The sequence below is a fragment of the Elephas maximus genome, chromosome 3 (assembly GCF_024166365.1).
Source record: "Elephas maximus indicus isolate mEleMax1 chromosome 3, mEleMax1 primary haplotype, whole genome shotgun sequence".
Lineage (NCBI taxonomy): Eukaryota > Metazoa > Chordata > Mammalia > Proboscidea > Elephantidae > Elephas > Elephas maximus.
Window position 1 is genome coordinate 109,904,542 of NC_064821.1, and position 25,959 is coordinate 109,930,500.

Below are 25,959 nucleotides of genomic sequence, written 5' to 3' on the forward strand. Positions count from 1 at the left end.
TGGATGTCAGAAGAGATTCTGAAACTTGCTCTTGAATGTCGGGTAGCTAAAGCAAAAGGAAGAAATGATGAAGTAAAAGAACTGAACAGAAGATTTCAAAGGACAGCTTGAGAAGACAAAGTATAATGACACATGCAAAGAGCTGGAGATAGAAAACCAAAAAGGGCGAACATGCTTGGCATTTCTCAAGCTGAAAGAACTGAAGAAAAAATTCAGTCCTCGAGTTGCAACAGTGAAGGATTCCATGGGGAAAATATTAAACGATGCAGGAAGCATCAAAAGTAAACTAAAGGAATACAGAGAGTCAGCATACCAAAAAGAATTAGTCAACATTCAACCATTTCAAGGGGTAGCATATGATCAGGAACCAATGGTACTGAAGGAAGACCTCCAAGCTGCACTGATGGCATTGGCAAAAAACAAAGTTCCAGGAATTGACAGAATATCTACTGAGATGTTTCAACAAAAGGATGCAGTGCTGGAAGTACTCACTCATCTATGCCAAGAAATTTGGAAGACGGCTACCTGGCCAACCAACTGGAAGAGATCCATATGTACGCCTGTTCCTAAGAAAGGTGATTCAACCGAATGGGGAAATTATCAAATAATATCATTAACATCACATGCAAGTAAAATTTTGGTGAAGATCATTCAAAAGTGGCTGCAGCAGTATATCGACAGGGAACTGCCAGAAATTCAGGCTGAATTCAGAAGATGACATGGAACCAGGAATACCATTGCTGGTGTTAGATGGATCCTGGCTGAAAGCAAAGAATACCAGAAAGATGTTTACCTGTGTTTTATTGACTATGTTAAGGCATTCGACTCTGTGGATCATAACAAATTATGGTTAACATTTCAAAGAATGGGAATTCCAGAACACCTAATTGTGCTCATAAGGACCCTGTACACAGATCAAGAGGCAGTTGTTTGAACAGAACAAGGTGAGACTGCGTGGTTTAAAATCAGGAAAGATGTGTGTCAGAGTTGTATCCTTTCACCATAACTATTCAATCTGTATGATCAGCAAATACCCTGAGAAACTGGACTATATGAAGAAGAATGGGGCATCAAGATTGGAGGAAGGCTCCTTAACAACTTGCATTATGCAGATGACACAACCTTGCTTGCTGAAAGTGAAGAGGGCTTGAAGCACTTACTGATGAAAATCAAAGTAGGGATTGCACCTCAACATAAAGAAAACAAAAATCCTCAGAACGGGGCCAATAAGCAACATCATGATAAATGGAGAAAAGATTGAAGTTGTCAAGGATTTCATGTTACTTGGGTCCACAATCAACACCCATGGAAGAAGCAGTCAAGAGATCAAAAGAGCAAAAGAGAATGAAGAACACCAAAGACACAAGGTAATTATGAGTCCAGGCGACAGAAAGGGACACATAAACCAGAGACTACATCAGCCTGAAACCAGCAGAACTAGATGGTGCCCAGCTACAACTGATGACTACCCTGACAGGGAACACAACAGAGAACCCCTGAGGGAGCAGGAGAGTAGTGGGATGCAGACCTCAAATTCTTGTAAAAAGACCAGACTTAATGGTCTGACTGAGACTAGAAGGACCCCAGAGGTCATGGTCCCCAGACCTTCTGTTAGCCCAAGACAGGAACCATTCCCAAAGGCAACTCTTCAGACAGGGATTGGACTGGACTATGGGATAGAAAATGATACTGGTGAAGAGAGAGCTTCTTGGATCAAGTAGACACATGAGACTAAGTGGGCATCTCCTGTCTGGAGAAGAGATGAGAGGGCAGAGGGGGTCAGAAGCTGGCTGAATGGACATGAAAATAGAGGGTGGAGGGAAGGAGTGTACTGTCTCATTAGACGGAGAGCAACTAGGAGTATATAAGTATATAAGCAAGGGGAATATAAGTTTTTGTATGAGAGACTGACCTGGTTTGTAAACTTTCACTTGAAGCACAATAAAACTTTAAAAAAAGAAATCAAAAGAAGCATCGCATTGGGCCAATATGCTGCAAAAGACCTCTTTAAAGTGTTGAAAGCAAAGATATCACCTTGAAGACTAATGTGTGCCTGACCCAAGCCATGGTATTTTTGATTGTATAATATGCATATGAAAGCTGGACAATGAATAAACAAGACAGAAGAAGAATTGATGCTTTTGGATCACGGTGTTGGCAAAGAATATTGACTATGCCACGGACTGCCATAAGAACAAACAAACCTGCCTTGGAGGAAGCATAATCAGAATGCTCCTCAGAAGCAAGGATGGCAAGACTACATCTTACATACTTTGGACATGTTGTCAGCAGAGATCAGTCCCTGGAGAAGGACATCATGGTTGGTAAAGTACAGCGTCAAGGAAAAAGAGGAAGACACTCAATGAGATGGACTGACACAGTGGCTTCAACAGTGTGCTCAAGCATAACAATGATTGTGGGCATGACGCAGGAGTGGGCAGTGTTTTGTTTTGTTGTACATAGGGTTGGGATGAGTTGGAACTGACTCGATGGCACCTAACAACAACAAGGCTGTTATCTTTATGGAAGCAGACTGTCACATCTTTCTCCTGCAGAGCAGCTGGTGGGTTTGAGTGTCCAACCTGTTAGTTATTAGTCCCGCTCTTAATCACTTCACCACTAGGGTTCCTTGTATGGTATGTTAGTGAGTGATAAGCACTATAATGAACCATGCCCTAGGTGTTTTTCCAGATGTGGGAGAGATTTATCCTGTAAAACTCAGTAGCAGTCCTGGGAGCTGGCATTGCAGTGAGGACAAAAGGTATGTAAACACAATTATAATACCATACTTTAAGTGAGTCAGATAATAGGAGTGTATACTGAATGCTAAGTGACTCACCCTGCTTGAGGGCAACAGAGAAGGTTTCACAAACTTTCTATTTGGAAAACACAGTATTGTGTTACAGAAAAGTTGTTGTTAGATGCCTTTGAGTTGGATTCGAGAATCATAGCAACCCCATGTACAACAGAAGGAAACACTGCCCAGCCCTGTGTAGTCCTCAGGATCACTGTTATGTCTGAGCTCATTGTTACAGCCACTGTGTCAGTCCATCTCATTGAGGGTCTTCTTATTTTTCACTGGACCTCTACCAAGCATGATATCCTTCTCCAGCGATTGCTCCCTCCTGATAACATGTCCAAAGTATGTGAGATGTAGTCTCACCATCTTGCTTCTAAGGAGCATTCTAACTGTACTTCTTCCAGGATATGTTTGTTTGTTCTTCTGGCAGTCCATGATATGTTCAATATTCTTTGCCAACACCATAACTCAAAGGCATCAATTTTTCTTCGGTCTTCTTTATTCATTGCCCAGGTTTCCCACACATATGAGACAATGGAAAATACCACGGCTTTGGTCAGGTACGCCTTTAGTCCTCAAAGTGACATCTTTGCTTTTTAACATTTGAAAAACTCTTTTGCAGCACATTTGCCCAATGCAGTGCTGCGTTTGATTTCTTGACTGCTGCTTCCATGGGTGTTGATTGTGTATCCAAACAAAATGAAATGCCTGAAAACTTGAATATTTTCTCCATTTATCATGAAGTTGCTTATTGGTCCAGTTGTGTGGATTTTTGTTTTCTTTATGTTGAGGTATAATCCATACTGAAGGGTGTAGTCTTTGATCTTCATTAGTAAGTGCTTCAAGCCCTCTTGGCTTTCAGCAAGCAAAGTTGTGTCATCTAGCGATAAGTATCTTCAAATGTTAGCTCCTGGCAGCTTTCCCCAGAGCCCCAGGCAGAGCTACCACGGGCCTCTCCCAGTGCCTGCCTGCTTCAGCTTGTGCCTTCATTCTTCTCTCTGATTCAACACTGAGGCCAGAAGCAGTGCTGTGTGGATAGCTCCTTCTCCCAAAATGGCAATACTCTGATAAAAAAAAAAAAAAAAAAAAGACCCTGGAGGAAGAAGAAGGAAATGAACTGGTGATGTCTACGGTCAGTTCATTAGACCCATGGAGGAGGTGGGCAGTGCGCAACGTCCTTTCATGCACTCCATCTGATCTCCAGCTGAAGACTCTCTCTCTGTGAAGTTGGATCCTGGACATACTCATCTGTGTTTCATTTCAAATGAGGAGCTGCTGCTGGCCAGTACTCACTGTGTCTCATACACATTTTTGTGTGAGTTCTTGAGACCTGGTGTGTGTAACTGCTGACTTTGTGTAATGGCCTCTCACACGGCAGTGGCTCGGTAAGTAAAACTGTATTGCAATGAAAAGAAGTACTTCGAAGGCAAATATTCTGCCCCTGGGAGACATTGTTGCCTATTGGGATGACTTTGGAGTCAGATAGACTAGGGTTCTAATTCTTATCTCTTCTGCGTGACCTTGGGCAAGTTACCAAACATCTCTGAGTCTCTTCTCTATGTTTGTAGATACGAGTTGTTGTAAAGATTGAATGAGGTAATAAGATAATTCACAGCACGGAGCCAGGCACACAATATGTGCTCTGTGCTGGCTAGGGCCATTATCTGTATTATCAGGAATGGAAACTATGAGGAGGATAGTGTGAGCTTAGTAAAGGAAAAAAGGCTATTTAATTGTTACAGATCACCACCAATCTAAATGGCTTCTTTGAGGGGTAGTGAGCCCCCCATCACTGGAGAGATTCAAGTAGCAAGACTGGATGACAGTTTCTGCATCAGATTTCTTCATTGGATGAGAAGTGGGATTAGATGAGCTTCATATATCCTCCAAAGGTAAAGTCTGCCAAGGTTGATTCTGAAAAGTAGATTTAAAATTGAGAGTATGGGCTTCAGAGGCTGGGTTCAAATCCTAGCTCTGTAATCTTAGGAAAGTTATTTACTTCTTCATGTCCTAGCTTCCTTGTTTGTCAAATAGTGGTATTAGTAGAACCTAGAGTCGGAATTGACTTGATGGCAGTGGGTGGGTAGTGTGCAGAATAAGGAATCCAAAGGATTAAATGAATTAATGCTCACTTAATAAGGATTAGTAAGTTCTTAGTAAGTCTTCGATAACTGCTAGTCATTATTTTATAGACAGTAATTCCTCTCATCTTCTGAGCTCAGGCAGACAATGCCTCCTAATGTCTCTGTAGTGACCTGCTCCAGAATTCAATGGACTGTGATCTCAGCTAGTTTCTGTCCCCAAAAAACCCACACGTTGATTAAATTGAATTATTAAAGAGAAAACTGAAACAATAGCATGAGTGCTTCCAGGCAAGTAACCAGAATCAACACTGAAAGTTTTGAACTGTCATAGAGTAAAAACCACATGCTCTGTTAAACTAAAAGCTAAGAGGTTTATTAAAGTCAACGTACAGTTAAAACTGGGGAAACGTAAGATTCCACAGAGGGAAATCAGATACTCCGCGGAGTTACAAGCATCCAGGTAGTATGTATATTTTTAAATCAGAAACTAACAGCACAATATTCTTATTGGTGCTTGGTGAGGTAAGATAGTTGAGGGCGGGATATACAGAAACAGGGAAACTTCTGAGATTTGTTCAAAAGCTAGATGTGGGTTTCATTGCCTGGTTATTATGTGGTTTCTCTGGGAACATGCTGATAACATTATTTCTTAACTTGGTTACAAAGACAACCATTTCCTTAGACACCTTAAGGAAGTGTTCTTTTGAGAACATTTTACATAACAAGTTTTATTAGCAACACCACCCCCACCCCTGGTTTCACATGATGTATTTTGACATTGATAGCCTAGCTATGACTTATAAGACAGCAGTATGTACTCAAATATTATAAAATAGAAATCTTGCTAAGACAATTGCAAGATCAGTGAACGATGTTCATTAATCTTCTATCATTTTCTGAAAGAACAAGCTTCAAGTGTTTCAGTGAACCTGATCATCTAAATACAATTATGTGAAATTAGACAAGCTGCTTTTAAAGGAGAAAAACATTTTCTTGGTGTTTCGGTAACCTATACAAAGGAAGAAATTACAAAATGGAGTGGGCCCAAGTCTAAACCAGCCCCTTCAGACACACCAGGCACCTTTAATTTTAAAAATCCTTCCACAGAACCCTGGAAAATACAGGAAGATAGGGGCTATCCGATACCACTCAAGTCCTCTGGTGGCCAGAACAGGCTAATGCAGTGCCTCCCAAATGCCCCTGCTTAGGTCTCAGAGCAAAGGTAGCTTGTTCAACCATGGGAATTTGCCAGATGTGTTTGTAGAGCAATCTTGAAATTAAAAGCCAAGGGGGAAAGCTTCTTTACACAAAGTCAGCACGTGCCCATGTGTGCACACACACACACACAGTCTTGAGAAAATCATACTCAAAGAGTCACAGCCTTGGGAGTCATGACTGAGACACCTCTGAGCACTCTTCATATCACTCCACTCAGCTGAAGGAAAATACAGCCACCCTGGACAGAACTGTTCAGCACTTGAAGTATGTCCTGACCATCCTTTGCCTCCTCTTTCCCAGAATCCCAGAAAAACCCTCTTCAGGGACCTTCTTTTTGCTCTCTGCATCACTATCCTCCTAGAAAAACTGGGAAAGATTTGCACAACTGGACTAAACTAAAATCAAAGTTTCCTGAATAAACCAAACACTTCAAAGGCCAGCGTAGCAGGGGCAGGGGTTTGGGGACCATGGTTTCAGGGGACATCTAAGTCAACTGGCATAACAAAATCTATTAAAAAACATTCTGCATCCCACTTTGGAGAGTGTCTTCTGGGGTCATAAACGCTGGTAAGCGGCCATCTAAGATGCATCAATGGGTCTCAACCCACCTGGTGCAAAGAAGAATGAAGAACACCAAAGACACAATGTAATTATGAGCCCAAGAGACAGAAAGGGACACATAAACCAGAGACTACATCAGCGTGAGACCGGAAGAACTAGATGGTGGCTGGCTACAACCGATGACTGCCCCAACAGGGAATACGATAGAGAATCCCTGAGGGAGCAGGGGAGCAGTGGGATGCAGATCTCAAATTCTTGTAAAAAGACCTGGCTTAATGGTCTGACTGAGACTAGAAGGACCCCAGAGGTCATGGTCCCCAGACCTTCTGTTAGCTCAAGAGAGGAACCATTCCCAAAGCCAGCTCTTCAGACAGGGATTAGACTGGACTATAAGAAAGAAAATGATGCTGGTGAAGAGTGAGCTTCTTGGCTCAAGTAGGCACATGAGACTATGTGGGCAGCTCCTGTCTGGAGGGGAGATGAGAAGGCAGAGGGGGATGGAAGCTGGCTGAATGGACACGGGAATACAGGGTGCAGAGAAGGAGTGTGCTAACTCATTAGCGGGAGAGCAACAAGGATTATATACATATAGTAAGGTGTATATAAATTTTTGTATGAGAGTCTGACTTGATCTGTAAGCTTTCACTTAAAGTACAATAAAAAAAAAAAGACTCCTGATTACCATACATGAATTTTTTTTTTCAACTATTGAATGGAGTTTTTTTCTCTTTGCCTAAGGACATTTAAATTTTAGTAGGACGATGAAAGTTGTTTCTAAAATGGAGAATATGTACCAAGAGGGCAGCCAGTTTGATTCCATACTGGCTGAGAGAAGAAATCTCTCTCAAGGAGATAGCACTTGAGCTAGACCAAATGGCTTGGTAAAAACTGGGCATATGACACACATGGCCACAGAAGAGACTTGGGGTGCACATAAGGGCTGCTAGAGAAGTCAGAGAGAGCAAAGAAGGAATACTGAAGTTCATGGGCAGGTTCCGTTCATAGTATAACCACTCCCCCTTTACACAAATTGTTGTTGTTGTATGCTTTCAAGTCAATTCTGACCCATAGCAACCCTATAGGACAGGGTACGACTATCCCAAAGGGTTTCATCTCATGTACTTTGGACATGCTATAAGGAAGGACCAGTCTCTGGAGAAGGACATCATGCTTGGTAAAACAGAAGGTCAGCGAAAAAGAGGAGGACCCTTAATGAGATGGATTAACATAGTGGCTGCAATAACGGGCTCAAACATAGCAATGACTGTGAGGATGGTACAGAACCAGGCAGTGTTTTGTTGTTGTACATGGGGTCACTATGAATCAGAACTGACTTGACAGCACCTAACAACAACAAGTTCTGCAGGACAGCTTCTCCAGGTCTTTTCTCCTGAGGAGCAGCTAGCACGTTAAAACTGCCAATCTTTCTGTTAGCAGCCAAGTGCTTAACCAATTCACCACCAGGGATCCTTCTTTACACCAAAGTGGTTTAAAAACACCTGGCACGCAGCGGCAGTGCAAGGATTATTATTATCATTATCTTTATTATTATCTATGGATCGTGGCAGGGGAAAGGCAACCCAAGACCATCCAGGGATGCTTTAGTCAAAATCCTTGGTTTCAAGTGACCAAAACCCAAATCAAACTAGCTTAAACAGAAAGGAAGAATTCATTAAAGGCTCAGAGAAGGGGCTTAGCTGGATCTCAAGGCAACTGGAATCAGGGACTACAACGCTAAAGAATTGTCTCTTCCACACATTTCCACTTCCCTTGGTGTGTCTGCTTTGTTTTCTCTTACAGCAGCCTGGGTTTATCCAAATAATGAGGGGCAGAGACACTCTGTCTCTTCATTCTCAAGTTCTAAAGTCCTCCCTGGAAGGTATGTGATTGGCTCACCTTGGGTTGAGTACTGAAAGCTGAGGAAGGGCCCAAGCTTGACAACATTATCAGTGCCCTGCCCATATCCCTCAAACATTTCACTTCCAGCTGCCAGGATCTCCACATCTCCATCCCAATGCCCTAGGGCTTTTTTTCCCCAGAACCATGGACGACTGTTCTGTCCCTGTCAGTGGCAGACCAGAAGTGCTGAGGGATTATCAACCCCTGGGATTAGCCCACAAACAAAGACTATCAGAATTGGTGTATAAATACTGCAGCTCCTTCGCTAAACTTGGGGAATAAAATACATGTGGTTAGGGTCGTTTCCTCACAGGGTTACACTCCAGTTGCCTTCCGGGCTAGTTGGCTTTATAACACACTCATTATTGGCTGTCTTCCCTTCCCTGTATCACTTGGGGACTCTTCTACCAAGGTCTCCTGCACCTCCCAAGTAAACGACTATCTCAGGGTCTGCTGCTGGGAAAAATCAAGCTAAGCCACAAGTCAAAGATGGACTAATTTCAAGTCTCAAAAGTCCAAATACAAAGCCAGGAGACTAAGAATGACAGATTGGATAAATAAGGGAGAAACTGGTTCCAGACTAGTCTCTGAGACAGGGGCTTCTCCTCCGACTACCTCTACAGCTGTGGCCAGGTCTTGGGCAGTGAGGTGGGCAGTTTGTACATAACGCTAGAGACAGAACAGATATCACAGTGAGTTTTCTGGAGCTGGTAGTTCCCACCAGTTCTGCGTGTGTGGATTATGTGTTTGATGTGGTTTGTGGGATGTGCATGTCTGGGGGTGCAGATGTGCAAGTGGTCTTCTTAACCACATCTGCTGGCTGCCTCCCATTTGGTGGGCACTGTCTGCACACACAGCAGTGACTTCCTATGTGACTCAGTCATCTCAACTGAAATGGAGATGAGGTAGGAACTTTGAAGGCTGTGGTGGTCCATCTATTTGTCAGAAACATCTTTAATAAATAAAAAGGGAAAGGGGGAAGGGTGGGGTGACAGTGACGAGAGAAACATGAAATGTGAAAACTTCTGTCTCTGTCTCTGAACTAAAGCATTTTTGCTCCGGAGATGAAAGAGGGTGACAATGATCTGTGGCCAGCCCTCCTCTCTACTCTGCAGCAGCCCCCAGGCCATCAAGATGGGAAGCTCTTGCCTTCCTGCTCCCAGGGAGAAGCAGGTAGCCTATTTCCCAGAAAGTCTCCATCTGCAGCTGAAGTAGAAAGTTCCCCACAGGGCAGAAACTTGTAGAGAGCACCAGACACCTCCCGAATGCCACGCAGGCCATGTGTCGATATGCATCTTTGCATATGTGAATATCAGGGAACGGGTGCTAAGCAGACTTGTTTCTTGCGGTTTCTCCAAAGTAGGCCACTGTACAGGATTTCCAGAGCCCAAAGTAATTACCCACCATAAACACATGTACACACAAGAGCATCTTCCTGTCCTTGGAAATTTCCAAAGCACATCCTGAGGAAGTAGTTGATTGTCCCACTTTTCCTTAACAATGAAACAGAATTCCAAATCAAGTGCATAATGTGGTACACATATTGGGCTGCCACCAGCACGCTCATTAAAATGGCTTTTCTAGAACCACAATTATATGATGTAGTGAAAAGCCCGGCTTCTTAAACGCATCATATTCCACAACTGTCCATATGTCTTTGGATTTTCTCCTTTCTGGGCCTCAATTTTTTCATCTGTCAAATAAGGAGGTTGGTTAAGGGAGTGATTTCCAAATTTTTGTTTTAGCCCAAAATTCTTATTTTCCAAAAAATCACATCCAGAACTTCAGTAAAGAAAACAAAGCATTAGTTAAAGAGGAAGTAGTGGACTTGTTTAACCTCCCTCTTACCCCAAAAACAGTCCCAGAGGTATTGCTGGAGAACCCCAAAACTCTGCAAACCAGTTTCAAACCATCTGACTCTAAGGTCCTTCCAGCTTTAGCTTCTAGGGATCTTACAGGCTGGCTATTCGGTTGTATTTAACTAACCAAGATGGTGACATTTCTTTGTATTATAGTATCATTTTCATCCAACAGTTGCATACCAGGAGGCTGGCTCTCCTGAGTCAGAGCTCTGCTGCCTTTGTGCCCCCAGCTCTTTAGCACATAGCCCCCAAATCTCTGTGTTGGTTCTTACAATTTAAGACCCAAGAGGACAGGACTCAGTCCCTCCCGATGGACCCCACTAAGCCTCGGTTATCAGCCATAAACTATCCCTGAGACAGGGAGGGATGCACAGCTTTTAGATCTCCAGGAAACCGAAGAATATTGTCCTTCAAGAAAAAAGTTGGGAAGGAGGAAGTGATCTTTCCTTAGCTTACAACTCCTCTTCAGTTGCTCTGTATGACCTCTAGGATGAGAGGGAACTCTACCCTAGGACACCTAAAGTCCTTCAGGGCTGGTCTGTGCTTCCTCTGACCTCCTCTTTCCTTACAGCACCTCCTGGGACCCTACATTCAGAAATACTTAACCACTGGCCATCCTTGCCCACAAGTCTTTCCCTGAGTCCCTCTACCCTGAATACCTCCTTTACCACATAGCCACCCACCCCTACCATAGCCAACTGACTTTGGTAGCTCTGTCTTCTTAAATTTTGGCTCAGACCTCTCTTCCCTTGTCCACTGCCCCTCACCCCCACAGTCACACACACACATTGCCTTGGATCAGGGCCTTTCTTTTGCCTTCCATAAACCAGTTGCCATCCAGTCGACTCCAACTCAGGGCAACCCCATGTACTTCAGAGTAGAATTGTGCTCCATAGGACTTTCATGGCTGGACATTTTGGAAGCAGATTGTCAGGCCTTTCTTCTGAGGCACTTCTGGGTAGATTCAAACTGCCGATCTTTTGGTTAGTAGCCCAGCACGTAACCATCTATGCCACCCAGGGACTCCCTGCCTTCCCATAGCACTCTATTAGGTCCCCTAGGGTAGAGATGGGGCCTGGTGCCCTCAGTTTCTCCAGCATATAACAAAAATACCCAATATTTACCATGTGCCAGACAGTATTTGGAGTACTCTGCAAGCATAAATTCATTTAATCCTTGCAACAGTTCTATAACACATGTACTATTATTACAACCAATTTGTTGTTGTTATTGTTAGGTGCCGTAGAGTACAACAGAACCTACATGCAACAGAACACAACACTGCCCAGTCCTACAACATTCTCACAATTGCCACTATGCTTGAGCCCACTGTTGCAGCCATTGTGTCAACCCATTTGTTGAGGGCCTTTCTCTGACCATTTTACAGATAAGAAAATCCAGAGTCAAGAAAGATTAATTTGTCCAAAGCCACACAGCCAGGAATACAGCCAGGATTTATCTTGGACTCTTAACCTCTGCACCACAGTTTCTGACCCAGAGCAGTAAATAAATTTCAGTTGAATGGGTTGATTTAGACCAGTTGTCTAAGTTTAGTGCTTTCTGATTTGTATTTTATGAAAAGAATCCCAAGATTCCCCAGTGGTGCCTTAGTGGAATTATCACCCCTCACCCCTCTCTTCTCACCTCCGTAACCAGACACATCAGCCTTGATCTTGTGTTGAATTTTGTTTGAAGAAGAACTTCTACTGTTAAGGGAAGAAAAGATAAGAAAACAAAGAAAAATAAGAGTTTCCAAGGAGCAACTGGTGGATTTGAACATTACTCATGGGTAATATTGTTTATCTTGTAAGCCAATCTATTATTTGGCTGAAAAGTAGCCTGCAGAAATAGCTTCAATTCCAAGTTCAAAGAGTATTTTAGGGAGACAGTCTCAGGGGTTCCTCTAATCTTTATTGGTCTAGTAGGCCTGGCCTTTTTTTTTTTTTTTTTAGCAATTTGAGTTTTGTTATACATTTTTCTCTTATTCTATCTGCAACATCCTACTGTGTCACTGGTCAGAACAGTTGGTAGTGGTAGCCAGACACCATATAGTTCTTCTGGTCTCAGGTTAGAGGAGGCTGTGGTTAGTGCGGGCTATTAGTCATATGGACTACTTTCTTCTCTGAGCATTTGATTTCCTTCATTCTTTTTTTCTACACACGAGTAAAAACCAATAGTTATATCTTAGATGGCTGCTTGCAAGCTTTTAAGACACCACTCACTAAACGAGGATGTAGAATATTACCTTTGTGAACTATGTTATGCCAATTGATTAATTGTTCTGGGAGACTATGGTCCCAAGCCTTTTAACCCAGTAAACCAGTCCTGTGAGTTGTCTGGACATGTCTAGGAAGCCTCCGTAACTGTGCCCCCTATGTGGTTTGCTATGTATGTAGATACATGTGCAGCACACACAAATATGTATAAGCATATGCCTACAGATACAAAGATATAGGGTCGCTATGAATTGGAATTGACTCGACGGCACTGGGTTTGGTTTTTACAGATATACATGCACCTGCATTTACTTGCCTTCCTATACACATATCTGCTTCCATACCTACCTACATAACCACACACATATTTTTTTTTTCCGTTGCTGCAAAATTGTATATGTTATAGCATTTACCAAAATTGTACCTTTTTCTCAAGTACTTCTTAGTGTTTTTATCTCAGGGCTTCAAACTGGTTCAAACCCTTGCTGAGAATCAGCATTTCTAACAAGTTCCCAGGTAATGCTAATGCTGCTGGTTAGGGACCAATTCTGAGAACCTCTAGTAGAGCCACCATCACCACCCATCGCCATTGAGTCAATTCCGACTCATGGCAACCGTATAGGACAGAGTATAACAGCCCCTGGGTTTCCAAGTAGTGGCTGGTAGATTCGAATTGCTGACCTTTTGGTTAGCAGCTGAGCTCTTAACCACTGTGTCACTAGGGCTCTACTAGTACAGCAATGGTTCTTAAAATATTATACATAAGAATCACCTGGGGATCTTGTTAAAACATAGCTTCTAATTAAGTATATCTGGGGTGGAAATGAAAATTCTCAGCAAGGGTTCCAACCTGAACAAACAGGTTTGCACCTCTGTTTTACTTACATCGGTTGAGTTGTGCTGACTTCACCCATATTTGGGGTTGTCTTTCTCATCACCAAAAGTAACAAGTGTCTACTATCTAGAAAGTGATTCCCCCTCCTTTTCCCTCCCATCCCTGGTAACCATCAAAGAACGTTGCTTTCTCTGTGTATATCTATTCTTGACTTTTTATAATAGTGGAACCATATTTGTCTTTTTGTGATTGACTTATTTCACTCAGCATGATGTCCTCCAGATTTATCCATGTTATGTTTCACAGACTCTCCATCATTCTTTTCAGTTGTGTAGTATTCCATTGTATGTATGTACCACATTTTGTTTATCCATTCATCCATTGATGGGCGCTTAGGTTGTTTCCATCTTTTTGCATTTGCGAATACTGCTGCATATGTCTATTCATGTCACTGCTCTTATATCTCTAGGATATACACTTAGGAGTGGGATTGCAGGATCATAAGGTATTTTCATTTCTACCTTTTAGAGGAAGTACCATACTGTTTTCCATAGTGGTTTTACTATTTTACAATCCATTAGCAATGTATAAGAGTTCCAATTCCCACACAACCTCGCCAGCATTTGTTGTTTTCGGTTTTTTTTTTTAATCATTGCCATTTTTCCAAGGGTGAGATGGTATCTCGTATTTTTTTTCCTTTCGAATATTTATTTAAAAGAGTTGAACATAAACAAATGTGGTTGCATATTGAAAGAAGATTAGTGAAGAGCTGAGCCTAGAAATTGCTATGCAGGATTCTGATCACTTAGGCAGTTAATCTTCACAACATCATAGTTTTAATTTGCATCTCTTTAATGGCTAATGATCGTGAGCATCTTTTCATGCATTTGATGGCTGTCTGAATGTCCTCTTTGGTGAAGTGTCTGTTTATGTGCTTTGCCCATTTTGATTGGATTATCTTTCTGTTGTTGAGTTGTTGAAGTTTTCTATATATTTTAAAGATTAGATCCTTATCAGATATGCCATTGCCAAATATTTTTTCCCAGTCTGTAGGTTCTCTTTTTACTCTCTTGGCAAAGTCTTTAGATGAGCATAAGTATTTAATTTTGGGGAGGTCACAGTTATCTAATTTATCTTCTGCTGTTTGTACATTTTTAAATTTTGTTTGATAGGCTATTTATGCCAAAAGTTAGGTCCCCAGTTTTGACCTTATGTTACCTTCCAGGATCTTTATAATTTTAGCTTAAACATTTAGGTCTTTGATCCATTTTGAGTTAGTTTTTGTGCATGGTGTGAAGTATGGATCCTGATTCATATTTCTGCATATGGATATACAGTTTTGCCACCACTGTTTCTTAAAGAGACTATTTCTTCTGCATTGAATGGATTTTGACCGTTTGTCAAAGATCAGCTGCCCATGGATGGATGGATTTATTTCTGGGTTCTGAATTCTATTCCATTGGCCTATGTGTCTGTCATTGAACCACTACCAGGCTGTTTTGATTACAGCCATGGCTGTATGGAAACTCTGGTGGCCTAGTGGTTAAGAGCTACAGCTGCTAACCAAAAGGTCAGCAGCTCAAATCCACCAGGCACTTCTCGAAAACCCTATGGGGCAGTTCTGCTCTGTCCTATAGGGTCGCTATGAGTCGGAATCAACTGGATAGCAGTGGGTTTATGTCTGTATAGTAAGTTTTGAGATCAGGAAGCAAGAGGCCTCCTACTTTGTTCTTCTTCAGTATTGCTTCAGCTATTTGGTGCCTTCTTCCTTTCCATATGGAGTTGGAGATTAGTGTTTCCATTTCATTAAAGAACAATGTCGGAATTTGGATCAGGATTGCATTATATCTGTAGATCACTTTTGGTAGTATTGACTTTTTCAAAATGTTAAGTCTTCCAATCCACGGTCATGGAATGTTTTTCCATTTATGTATATCTCTTCTAGTTTCTTGCAGTAGTGTTTTATAGTTTTCATTGTATAAGTCCTTTAATTCCCTGGTTAGGTTTATTCCTAGGTATTTTATCCTTTGGTGGTTATTGTAAGTGGTGTTTTCTTATTTACTTTTGGAGCCCTCCTTGTTACTGTAGAGGAACCCAGCTGATTTTTGTGTGTTAATCTTGTACCATGCCACTTTGCTGAATCCTTCTATTAGTTCCAGTAACTTTCTTATGGAGTCCCTGGGATTTTCTATATATAGATAGGATTATGTCATCTGCTTTAAAGTGTTGAAGAGCAAAGATGTCACCTTGAAGACTAAGGTGTGCCTGACCCAAGCCATGGGATTTTCAATTGCATCATATGCTTGTGAAAGCTGGACAATGAATAAGGAAGACCAAAGAAGAATTGATGCCTTGGAATTGTGGCGTTGGCGAAGAAAATTGAATATACCATGGACTGCCAAAAGAACGAACAAATCTGTCTTAGAAGAAGTACAACCAGAATGCTCCTTAGAAGCAAGGATGGTGACACTGCGTCTTACATACTTAGGACATGTTGTCAGGAGGGATCAGTTCCTGGAGAAGGATATCATGCTTGGCAGAGTACAGGGTCAGCGGAAAAGAGGAAGACCCTCAACAAGGTGGATCGACACAGTGGCTGCAAGAATAAGCTCAAGCATAACAATGATTCATTCTGTTGTGCATAGGGTCGCTATGAGTCAGAACCAACTCGATGGCACCTAACAACAACATGTCATCTGCGAATAAGGATAGTTTTACTTCTTCCTTTCTAATGTGGATACCCTTTATTTCCCTTTCTTGCGTTATTGCTTTAGCTAGGACTTCCAGTACAATATTGATTACGAATGGCAATAAACGGCATCCATGTCTCGTTACCATTCTCAAGGGGAATGCTCTCAATCTTTCTCCACTGAAAATAATACTGGCTGTTGGTTTTGCATATATGCCCTTAATTGTGTTGAGGAATTTCCCTTCTATTACTATTTTGCTGAGAGTTTTTATCAGGAAAGGGTGTTGGATTTTATCAAATGCCTTTTCTGCTCTCCTAGGACTGCACTTTTGTGGGGGAGGCAAACAATAAATAAGAGAACAAACACCTGAATAATGACAAGTAGTAATAATTCTATGAGGAAAACAAGGTACCATGGAAGCAATGTTGACAATGGGATGGGCTATATTAGTTGGAGGGATCAGGGACTTATTAAAGTATGGTTTTTTATATATTATTCCAAGTACAATGGGGGGAGGTAGTGCAGTGGTTAAGAGTTCGGCTGCTAACCAAAAGTTTGGCAGTTAGAATCCACCAGGCACTTCTTGGAAATGCAATGGGGAAGTTCTACTCTGTCCTACAGGGTTGCTATGAGTCAGAAGCGACTGGACGGCAATGGGTTTGGTTTGGTTTTGGTTAAGCACGGGAATAACAATCAAAGTTTTAGAGAATGGAGAGTAAAGGAGAGACCAATTGGGAGGCCTATGCAATAAATATATGCAACATCCCCACGTGGTAGATATTATTACTCCCACTTTCATGGGGAAAGGGCTTCAGACGAGAAGTTGAAGCGGGCAGAGGATTATTAACCATCCCATAATAGTTGTTTTTCAGATGTCTACTCTTGTCACATTTTTATTACAACTTTTACAACACCTCACCGTGATTGGCTGATTCCCCAGGTTTCCTCTCTTCTCCTGGCAGGAGGCTGAGGTGCAGGCACACCAACTTCAAATTTACCCGCTATACAACCTTCCTGGTGTGGCATTAGTGAGCCGTGGCCATTTTTTAAGTGCAAAAACTCATTCACAAAGATTATGCGGACTGCGCAGGCATCACAGGACTGAAGATCCTCCCCTCACTGTTTATGAATATGTATATCACGCCCTATATAAAGAGCAAATCTGCCTTAGTTCAGAGAACTGGCAGCAATAGGTCGTGAGGCTGTGCGTGCCTCCAAGTTTTCAAACTGTGAATAAATCTGTTCTTCCAACCCCGAGTCTGGGTGACTTCAATTTGCTAGTCTGCTGGGCAAGATGCTATTAGTTGTCCGCTTCAAAGTGAAATGATTCACTCAAACTTTTGTAAATGTCAGAACTGGAACTCACAGCCAGATTTTCTTTTCTGAGAGCCCAGACTTTTAACCACTGAAATATTCATGGAAGTCTCTCCATTCTGATAAATTTCTTTTTAACCACCCTGTCTATCCCCATGAAGAGTCTCGGTGGCACAGCAGCTAAAGCGCTTAGCTGTTAAGTGAAAGGTGGGCATTTAGAACCCATCAGCCCCTCTGAGGAGAAAGATCTAACAGTCTGCTTCCATAAAGATTTACAGCCTTGAAAACTGTATGAGGCAGTTCTACTTTGTCCTACAGGGTTGCTATGAGTCCGAATGGGCTTCAGGGCAGTGAGTTTGGTTTCTGGTTTCCTATTCCCATGCCCGTATTAAGAATCTACTCCAGGGCACTGGGTTTGTTTTTGTTTTTTTATTCCCATGCCTAGTAATTTCCAATACCTAATACAGTATGTGGCGCACTGCTGGCGCAGTGGTTAAGAGCAAGGCTGCTAACCAAACCTTGGCAGTTCAAATCCACCAGCTCCTCCCTGGAAACCTAGTTCTACTCTGTCCTGTAAGGTCACTATGAGTCAGAATGGACTTGATGCAATGGGTTTCGGGTTTTTTTGTTTTGTTTTGGTAAAACAGTATGCAGCTCTGGAAAGATCTGTTGAGTTTTGTTTTAATTCCTTTCCAAAGTAACCTTTCCCAGCTCTCGCTGCATCCAGCCCCTCCCCAGGGGCAGCAGAGGCTCTCCCTTGCTCCATATGGGGGTGGGGTGGGACGGAGCGGGAGTGAGAGTGGGAGTGGGAGTGGGAGGTGGAGCGGAAAGGGTGTACTTAGAGGCTACTGCCCCCTCTCTCACCCCAACTCCTTAACAAAACTTTGAAATGGAAAAGAAAACAAAATCTCATAGAATCTGCTTGACTTCCCCTTCCTTTTCATATGCCTCTCAATGGATATTCAAGGGCCAGGACTCAATAGGCTGTAAATCTGCTTGGTGGCTGCAATCCGAAAGATTTCACAAGCAGAAGCGAAATTCTGCCCCCCGCCCCCCGCCCCCCGCCCCCCACCCCCGCCGCGGGGTTTTGCGCCGTCCCCTTTCAGAGAATAAAAGCATTCTTCATCTTTACACTGACACTCCACCTGTCCCTGCAGCCCCTAGCCTGAATCCGGAGAGAATGGGGTCAAACACTGCTCCCAGGGCGGAAGTGCGAGGGGCCAGTCAAGGTGGACTGGGAAAACCTTCTGGAAGGAGCTGTCTTGAGCACAACGCCTGCCTCGTCGGGCTTTGGTTTCCCCAGCAGGGCCGAGGCGGTGCCTTACCGCCTCCTACACTGCCTGACACAGGAGACACTGCATAAATATTTATTGCACGAATGAGTGAAAAATAAGAAACTGTAGTATGCAACTCGCTGGGTAATTGAGGTGATTAAATGAATTAACAGCACGTGGAAATTTCTAGCACAGAGAAAGGGCAGAATAAATAAACTGGAGTTGCTTTGCTTCCTTCTCACCCTCTAGTCGGTAAGAAGTGACATCTCCTTCAGCGGCTTTTTGCCTCCTGCTTTTGAACCTCTTCCTCCCCCTTCTATTTTTAGCAGGAGATGGCTGTACCTCAGAAGCAGGCCGAACAGCTGAGTCTAAAACCTTTCAAAGCAAGCCTCCAGAGCCAAGGATCTCTTAACAGCCCTCTAGCCAGGTGTGAGAAGATCTAAAGGCTCAGGACAGCCCTTCGCTGGGAGCCTGCTCCCCGCACCGCTCCCCCTCCCCCCCCCCCCCCCCCGCCCCGGCTTGTTAAGGGCTGATAGAACGTAAAGCTGACTGTTGCTTTCGCCTTTCCGCCTGGAATTATTTCAGGGAGGAAAGCAAGAATACAGGAAGGTTCCTGACTTGGTTTGCCTGTGGGAGCACACAAGGCTGACCTTTCCCTCCCACCCCCACCTCCAAACAGAATTATAAACTAAATTGAGTTGGCCATTTTGTATTCTAATTGCATCCATCAGTACCAACTCTCTGTTCTAGCATTTATGACTGAAGCTGTATTTTTACTGTTGGTTTAATGTAGATGCTCCTCTCTGCTATTAAATCGACCTTTTCCAGGATAAAAATGTGTCTCATTCATCTCTGTACCATGTACCAGCATCTCGTTCACAGTGCAGCTAAAAAAAAAAAAAAAGGACTGTGGCAGGCACTATAGAATCACAGTCCCAAAAGACAAATAGGAAGGTTTCCAGGAAAAGACACCTGAACTGAATCTCAAAGGATGACCTGGAATTATCTAGTCAAGAAGTCAGGCATACAATGAGCCTTGAAGAACACCCCGGGGACGAAAAAAAAAAAATAGCACGGTGAAGGTAAGGGGGTAAGAACCTTCTTTGTGGGAGTGAAGAACTGGAAGTAACTTTTATTATTATTTTTTTTGTCTGTTGCTATCAAATCAATTCCAACTCATTGTGACCCCATGTGTGTTAGAGTAGAACTGTATTCCATATAGTGGTTAAGAGTTCGGCTGCTAACCAAAAAGTCGGCAGTTTGAAGCCACCAGGCACTCCTTGGAAACACGGTGGGGCAGTTCTACCCTGTCCTATAGAGTCGCTATGTGTCGGAATTGACTCAGCAGAAACGGGCTTGGTGTTTTTTTGGTACTCCATAGGGTTTTTGATGTTTGATTTCTTGGAAGTAGATCTCCAGGCCTTTCTTCCAAGGCACCTCTGGGTGGACTCAAACACAGAAGCTTTCAGTGAGCAGCTGAGCATATTAACTGTTTGCACCACCCAGGGACATCAGAAGTAATTAGTATAAAGTACAAGAAGACAAAGACTAAGTCAAGTGTACTGATCTGTGTTTTTTGTTGGTCCCCTATCACAGCCCTTACCACGCTGTATTTTACTGTTCATATAATAGACTGTATTCCCTACCCCACTGTAAGCTCCACGAGGGCAGGGACCACGTCTATCGTACTCATCGTTGTAACTTCTGCGTTCACATAGAGCAGTTGTTGTCTGAATAAATGAAGAAAGGTACAGTGTCAACCAGCAGGAGCTACATTAATGCAAAGCTGTGTATTCCTTCACTAAGAAGTTTGGATTTTACCCTGAGGGCCACGGACAGCCATTAAAGAAAGAGCTTTTTCATCAAAGGAGGGACAAAGGAAAATCGGTGCTTTAGAAGGGTAACTCTGGATGTAGAATATAAACGGAAGTACCCAAAACTGATGGAACAAGGCCTCTTAGGAAGCTGTTCCAAATATTCTAGCAAAGAAGTCATGGTGGCCTGCATTAGATTTGTGGTAGTAAAAATGAAAAACAAGGGTAAACTTGAGATGTATTTTTTAATGGTTAATTCTTATTGGAGTATAATTTATGTAAAGTAAAACACAGAGATCCTGAATGTACTACCTTAGGAGTTTTGACAATTGTATTCACCTGTCTAACAACTTTCCAGAACAAGAGACCAAACAATGGCACTATCACCCAGAATTTTCCTTCTACCCGTTTGTGTCGTTTTGTGCCTTCGAATAGATTCTGACTCATAGCAACCCTACAAGGCAGAGTAGAACTGCTCCAGAGGGTTTCCTAAGCTATACTCTTTACAGGAGAAGATCGCTAGGTCTTTCCTCCCTCAGAGCCACTGAGTGGGCTTAAATCACTGACCTTTCAGTTAGTAGCCAAGTGCTTAGTATCACAATAATTCTGGCATCATAAAATGAATTGAAAAAAAAATTTTTTTTAAGTCTGTTGAATAAATGACTGAATTTATTTAGTGCTTACTGTATGTAGGGCCCTTCTATTTGAGAGATAAAGGTGAAGGAAAAAAGATCCAAACTTAAGAAATTTGCAGTCTTCTAGGGAAGACACATACACACACACAAGTGGCTGCCGTTTTGTAACAGTAGCTGCTGTGTTACAGAATCCAGTATTCAATATTAATCAGTCCATCATTACTCCTTAAAATATAGCCAGTGCTGTAATAAAACCATTTTTTTAATGAAAAAAATTTTATATTGTGATATTAGGGAAAGTTTACACAGCAAATTAGGTTCCCATTCAACAATTTCTACACAAATTGTTCAGTGACATTGGTTACAGTCTTCACAATGTGTCAGCATTCTCGTTATTTCAGTTCTGGTCATTCTGTTTCCAGCAATCTAGTTTCTCCGTCTCCTTACCTTCTCATCTTTGCTTTAAAGTAATTGTTGACCATTTGGTCTCATATAGATGATTTTTTTTTTTTTTAATTTTTATCGTGCTTTAAGTGAAAGTTTACAAATCAAGTCAGTCTCATACAAAAATTTGTATACACCTTGCTATATACTCCTAGTTGCTCTCCCCCTAACAAGACAGCACATCATTCTTTCCACTCTATTTTTGTGTCCATTTGGCCAGCTTCTGACCCCCTCTGCCCTCTCACCTGCCCTCCAGACAGGAGCTGCCCACATAGTCTCATGTGTCTACTTGATCCAAGAAGCTCACTCCTCACCAGTATCATTTTCTATCCATAATCCCATAGTCCAGTCCAATCCCTGTCTGAAGAGTTAGCTTTGGGAATGGTTCCTGTCTTGGGCTAACAGAAGGTCTGGGGACCATGACCTCCAGGGTCCTCCTAGTCTTAGTCAGACCGTTAAGTCTGGTCTTTTTACGAGAATTTGAGGTCTGCATTCCACTGCTCTCCTGCTCCCTCAGAGGTTCTCATATTGTGTTCCCTGTCAGGGCAGTCATCGGTTGTAGCCGGGCACCAGCTAATTCTTCTGGTCTCAAGCTGATGTAGTCTCTGGTTTATGTGGCCCTTTCTATCTCTTGGGCCCATAATTACCTTGTGTCTTTGGTGTTCTTCATTCTCCTTTGTTTCTGATGGGTTGAGACACATTGATACATTTTAGATGGCCACTTGGTAGCGTTTAAGACCCGAGGCTCCACTCTTCCAAGTGGGATGCAGAATGTTTTCTTAATGGATTTTATTATGCCAACTGACCTAAATGTCCCCTGAAACCATGGTCCCCAGACCCCTGCCCCTGCTACGCTGGCCTTCAAAGCGTTCAGTTTATTCAGGAAACTTCTTTGCTTTTGGTTTAGTCCAGTTTTGCTGGCCTCTCCTGTATTGCGTGCTGTCTTTCCCTTCACCTAAATTAGTTCTCGTCTACTAATTAGTGGAAATCCCTCTCCCTCCCTCCCTCCCCCCTCTCGTAACCATGAAAGAATATTTTCTTCTCTGTTTAAACTATTTCTCGAGTTCTTGTAATAGTGGTCTCATACTATATTTGTCCTTTTGCACCTGACTAATTTCACTCAGCATAATGCGTTCTAGGTTCGCCATGTAATGAAATGTTTCTCGGATTCATCATTGTTCATTATCGATGCATAGTATTCCATTGTGTGAATATACCATACTTTATCCATTCATCTGTTGTTGGGCACCTTGGTTGCTTCCATCTTTTTGCTACTGTAGACAGTGCTGCAATGAACCTGGGTGTGCATATATCTGTTTGTGTAAAGGCTCTTATTTCTCTAGGATGTATTTCAAGGAGTGGGATTGCTGGATTGTATGGTAGTTCTACTTCTGTTTTTTTTAAGTAAGTGCCAAATCAATTTCCAAAGTGGTTGTACCATTTGACATTCCCGCCAGCAGCGTATACGTGTTCCAGTCTCTCTATAACCTCTCCAACATTTATTATTTTGTGTTTTTTGTATTAATGCCAGCCTTGTTGGAGTGAGATGGAATCTCATTGAAGTTTTGATTTGCATTTCTCTAATGGATAATGCTCGTGAGCATTTCCTCGTGTATCTGTTAGCTCCCTGAATGTCTTCTTTAGTGAAGTGCCTGTTCATATCCTTTGTCCACTTTTTAATTGGGCTATTTTTCTTTTTGTAGTTGAGTTTTTGCAGCGTAGTGTAGATTTTAGAGATCAGATGCTGATCAGAAATGTCAGAGCTAAAATTTTTTCCCAGTCTGTAGGTAATCTTTTTATTCGTTTGGTAAAACAATTTTTTTATCAGCAGGGACAGAAGAGGCATCTCATGAGTTGATCACTCTGCAGTTTTTATTATGCTAATGAGACCAGACTAAACTGGCATCTTTTTGCCAGGTGAGTTGGCACTGTGGTATTCATTAACATTTTCATCAGTACTATTTATAATATAGGTAACAATGTTGCCTAGAAGTAAAGTCATAAACATAAGCCAGGCTTAAAGCTACCTACGTGCTGTTTAATTGCAAGGTCTCCTTTGAATCGGTATGTAATGATCCCTCTCCGAACCCAACCCCTAGTCCAACACCATCACGAGGAAAATAACTCAGAAGTTCCAAGTCCTGTTAGAAGCTTGTTGGGGACCTGGCTGCCTGTTTCTCCCTGCTCTCTTCCTTGGGGGTTTCAAAGTAACCTTTAGTTCATGTCAGTAATAAAAGGAAAAGAAAATCAACACTGTCTTCTGTTGAAATCCATAAGGAGAATAGGCCTACAAGTTGGAAATGGCCCATGGCACAGTTACACACTCCTATTTTCAGCTGGGGACTCATAACTCACATTGTGATCTGTGATACGGGACAGGGGAGCTTGGGCCGCACGGGGGCATGTTAAACACAAGACATGAAAAGGTAGTAATGGTGGATCCCTCCCTCTGCAAAACTACTCAGGCCTCCCCGAAGGGTTTGGAATCTTAAAAACAAAATAAATTTAAAAGAAAAAGAAAAACACGAAGGTATTCAGACATGAATAATTTGTGCAATCTCAGTCCTATCTGGTAGATGGTAAAGGCTGGCTTCCAGGATAGGCCCTACCTAACAGTTATGGACGCCAGTTGTAATGAACCTCAGATAGAAGCTTGCAGTTAGAGAACCACCTGGTAGAAACCCAGCTAAGATCAGTTATCTGCTGCACTCTTCATCACCAAGTTCCCCACATTAATGTGTTTGTCTGACAGCTGCTCTAATGCTTCATATCAAGAATGTTCTAGTCTCAAGTCAGTGGCTTTTCTGGGAACAAGTAACTCAAATTTGATACTTAAAGTATTCCTCCTCCCAGAACTCCCCAGTTTACATCATGGCCACTGCCCTCTTCCATTGGCCTAATCCAGGCAGAAATGGTCTGAGTTTCAACTACGTCTTAGGAGCAGTTTCACCTTCTCTGAGGCTTCAGTTTCCTCATTCATCCAGGAAATCATTGTGAAAATCTTCAGCTTCAAAGCTGGCTCGTGACTGACTCAACAAAGGTTAGCACTTTTGTTATTAACTGTGTGTAAAAAAAAAAAAAAAGAAAAAAAATTTTTTTTTTTTTAAGCAACAACAGATTTTTATTTTCTCTTTCATGGTTATGCCCTTGGTTAAAAGAAAAAGGAAACTACATAGATTTGCCTTACTTAGTTGTAATTAAAAGATAAGCTTATCATCTAGAACTGAAAATCTACTCTGGCTATGGCCACTCTTGGACAAAGAAAATTCTGCGAACAATGAGAAATTTGGTATTTTGTCTTAGGACACTATTTCCCCAGATATGTCTGTCTCTGAGAATTATGTAAATTATGCCTGTCTTAGTTATCCAGTGCTGCTATAACAGAAATACCACAAGTAGATGGCCTTAACAAACAGAAAACCGTTTTTTCACAATTTAGGAGGTTAGAAATCTGAATTCAGGGTGCCGGCTCTAGGGGAAGGATTCCTTTCTCTTTTGGCTCTGGAGGAAGTTCCTTGTCTCTTTGAGCTTCTGTTCCTGGGTAATCTTCATCTCTCTTCCCCCCATCTCTACTTCTCTCATGCTTCTTTAATCTTTTATATCTCAAAAGAAATGGACTGGAAGGAGGCGGAGCCAAGATGGCGGAAGAGACAGTTGCTTCCATTGAACTCTCTTTACAGCAAAGACCCCCTAAAAACAAGTGAAACGAGTATATTTGTGACAAGCTGGGAGCCCTGAGCATCAAAGACAAGCTTAGACAATGAACTGAGGGGCAGGGGGAGGAAGAGGCCATTCAGAAATACAGAGGAGTTACCGGACCTGAATAGCGGGGAACCCTCAGGTACCATTCCTGGAGTGGCAGCGGTGGTGGCAGTGGGCTGGTACTAGCATTGGGCCGTAGTTTCCTCAGGGAGAAGCAGCCAGCCACAAAGCCTACTCACACCTCCGGAACCTGAGGAGAACGGCACGCTCTTGGCAAAAGCTAAGTACTTGCGTATATTTTACTGTGCCATCCGCCACCCCCAACCAGCTTCAGCGGCTGAATCGCTGGGCCTGAGATAGACCCTGGTGAGCATCCTCTGGCCTTGGGGAAGGAAAAAATTTGCAACTGGGAGGAAAAGATAATTTGCTAGCTCCATTAACCGGAGGAGCTCAGGACAGAATCGGCTCCTGTCCAGGCATAAACCGTCCGTGGACCTTGAGCAACTTTCCCTTCTGCGTGGACCTGTGTGGGCCTATTTTGGGAGAATAGGCCCTTGTTGGCAAACTCCAACCATTTCAGCTGTGCAGTGCAGAGGTGGGTGTTTGACGTT

General features: G+C 42.5%; 1 protein-coding gene across 1 annotated transcript in view; it reads left to right on the forward strand.

Annotated features, from left to right (window-relative positions):
* The window catches only part of UBE2U (ubiquitin conjugating enzyme E2 U), a 206,790-nt gene that overhangs the window by 165,254 nt on the left and 15,577 nt on the right, over positions 1 to 25,959 (forward strand). Inside the window, exon 7 of the mRNA XM_049879486.1 lies at positions 23,478 to 23,563. Within this exon, the coding sequence (XP_049735443.1) occupies positions 23,478 to 23,530 (53 nt within the window). The 3' untranslated portion in view covers positions 23,531 to 23,563. The remainder of the gene's footprint in view (positions 1 to 23,477; positions 23,564 to 25,959) is intronic.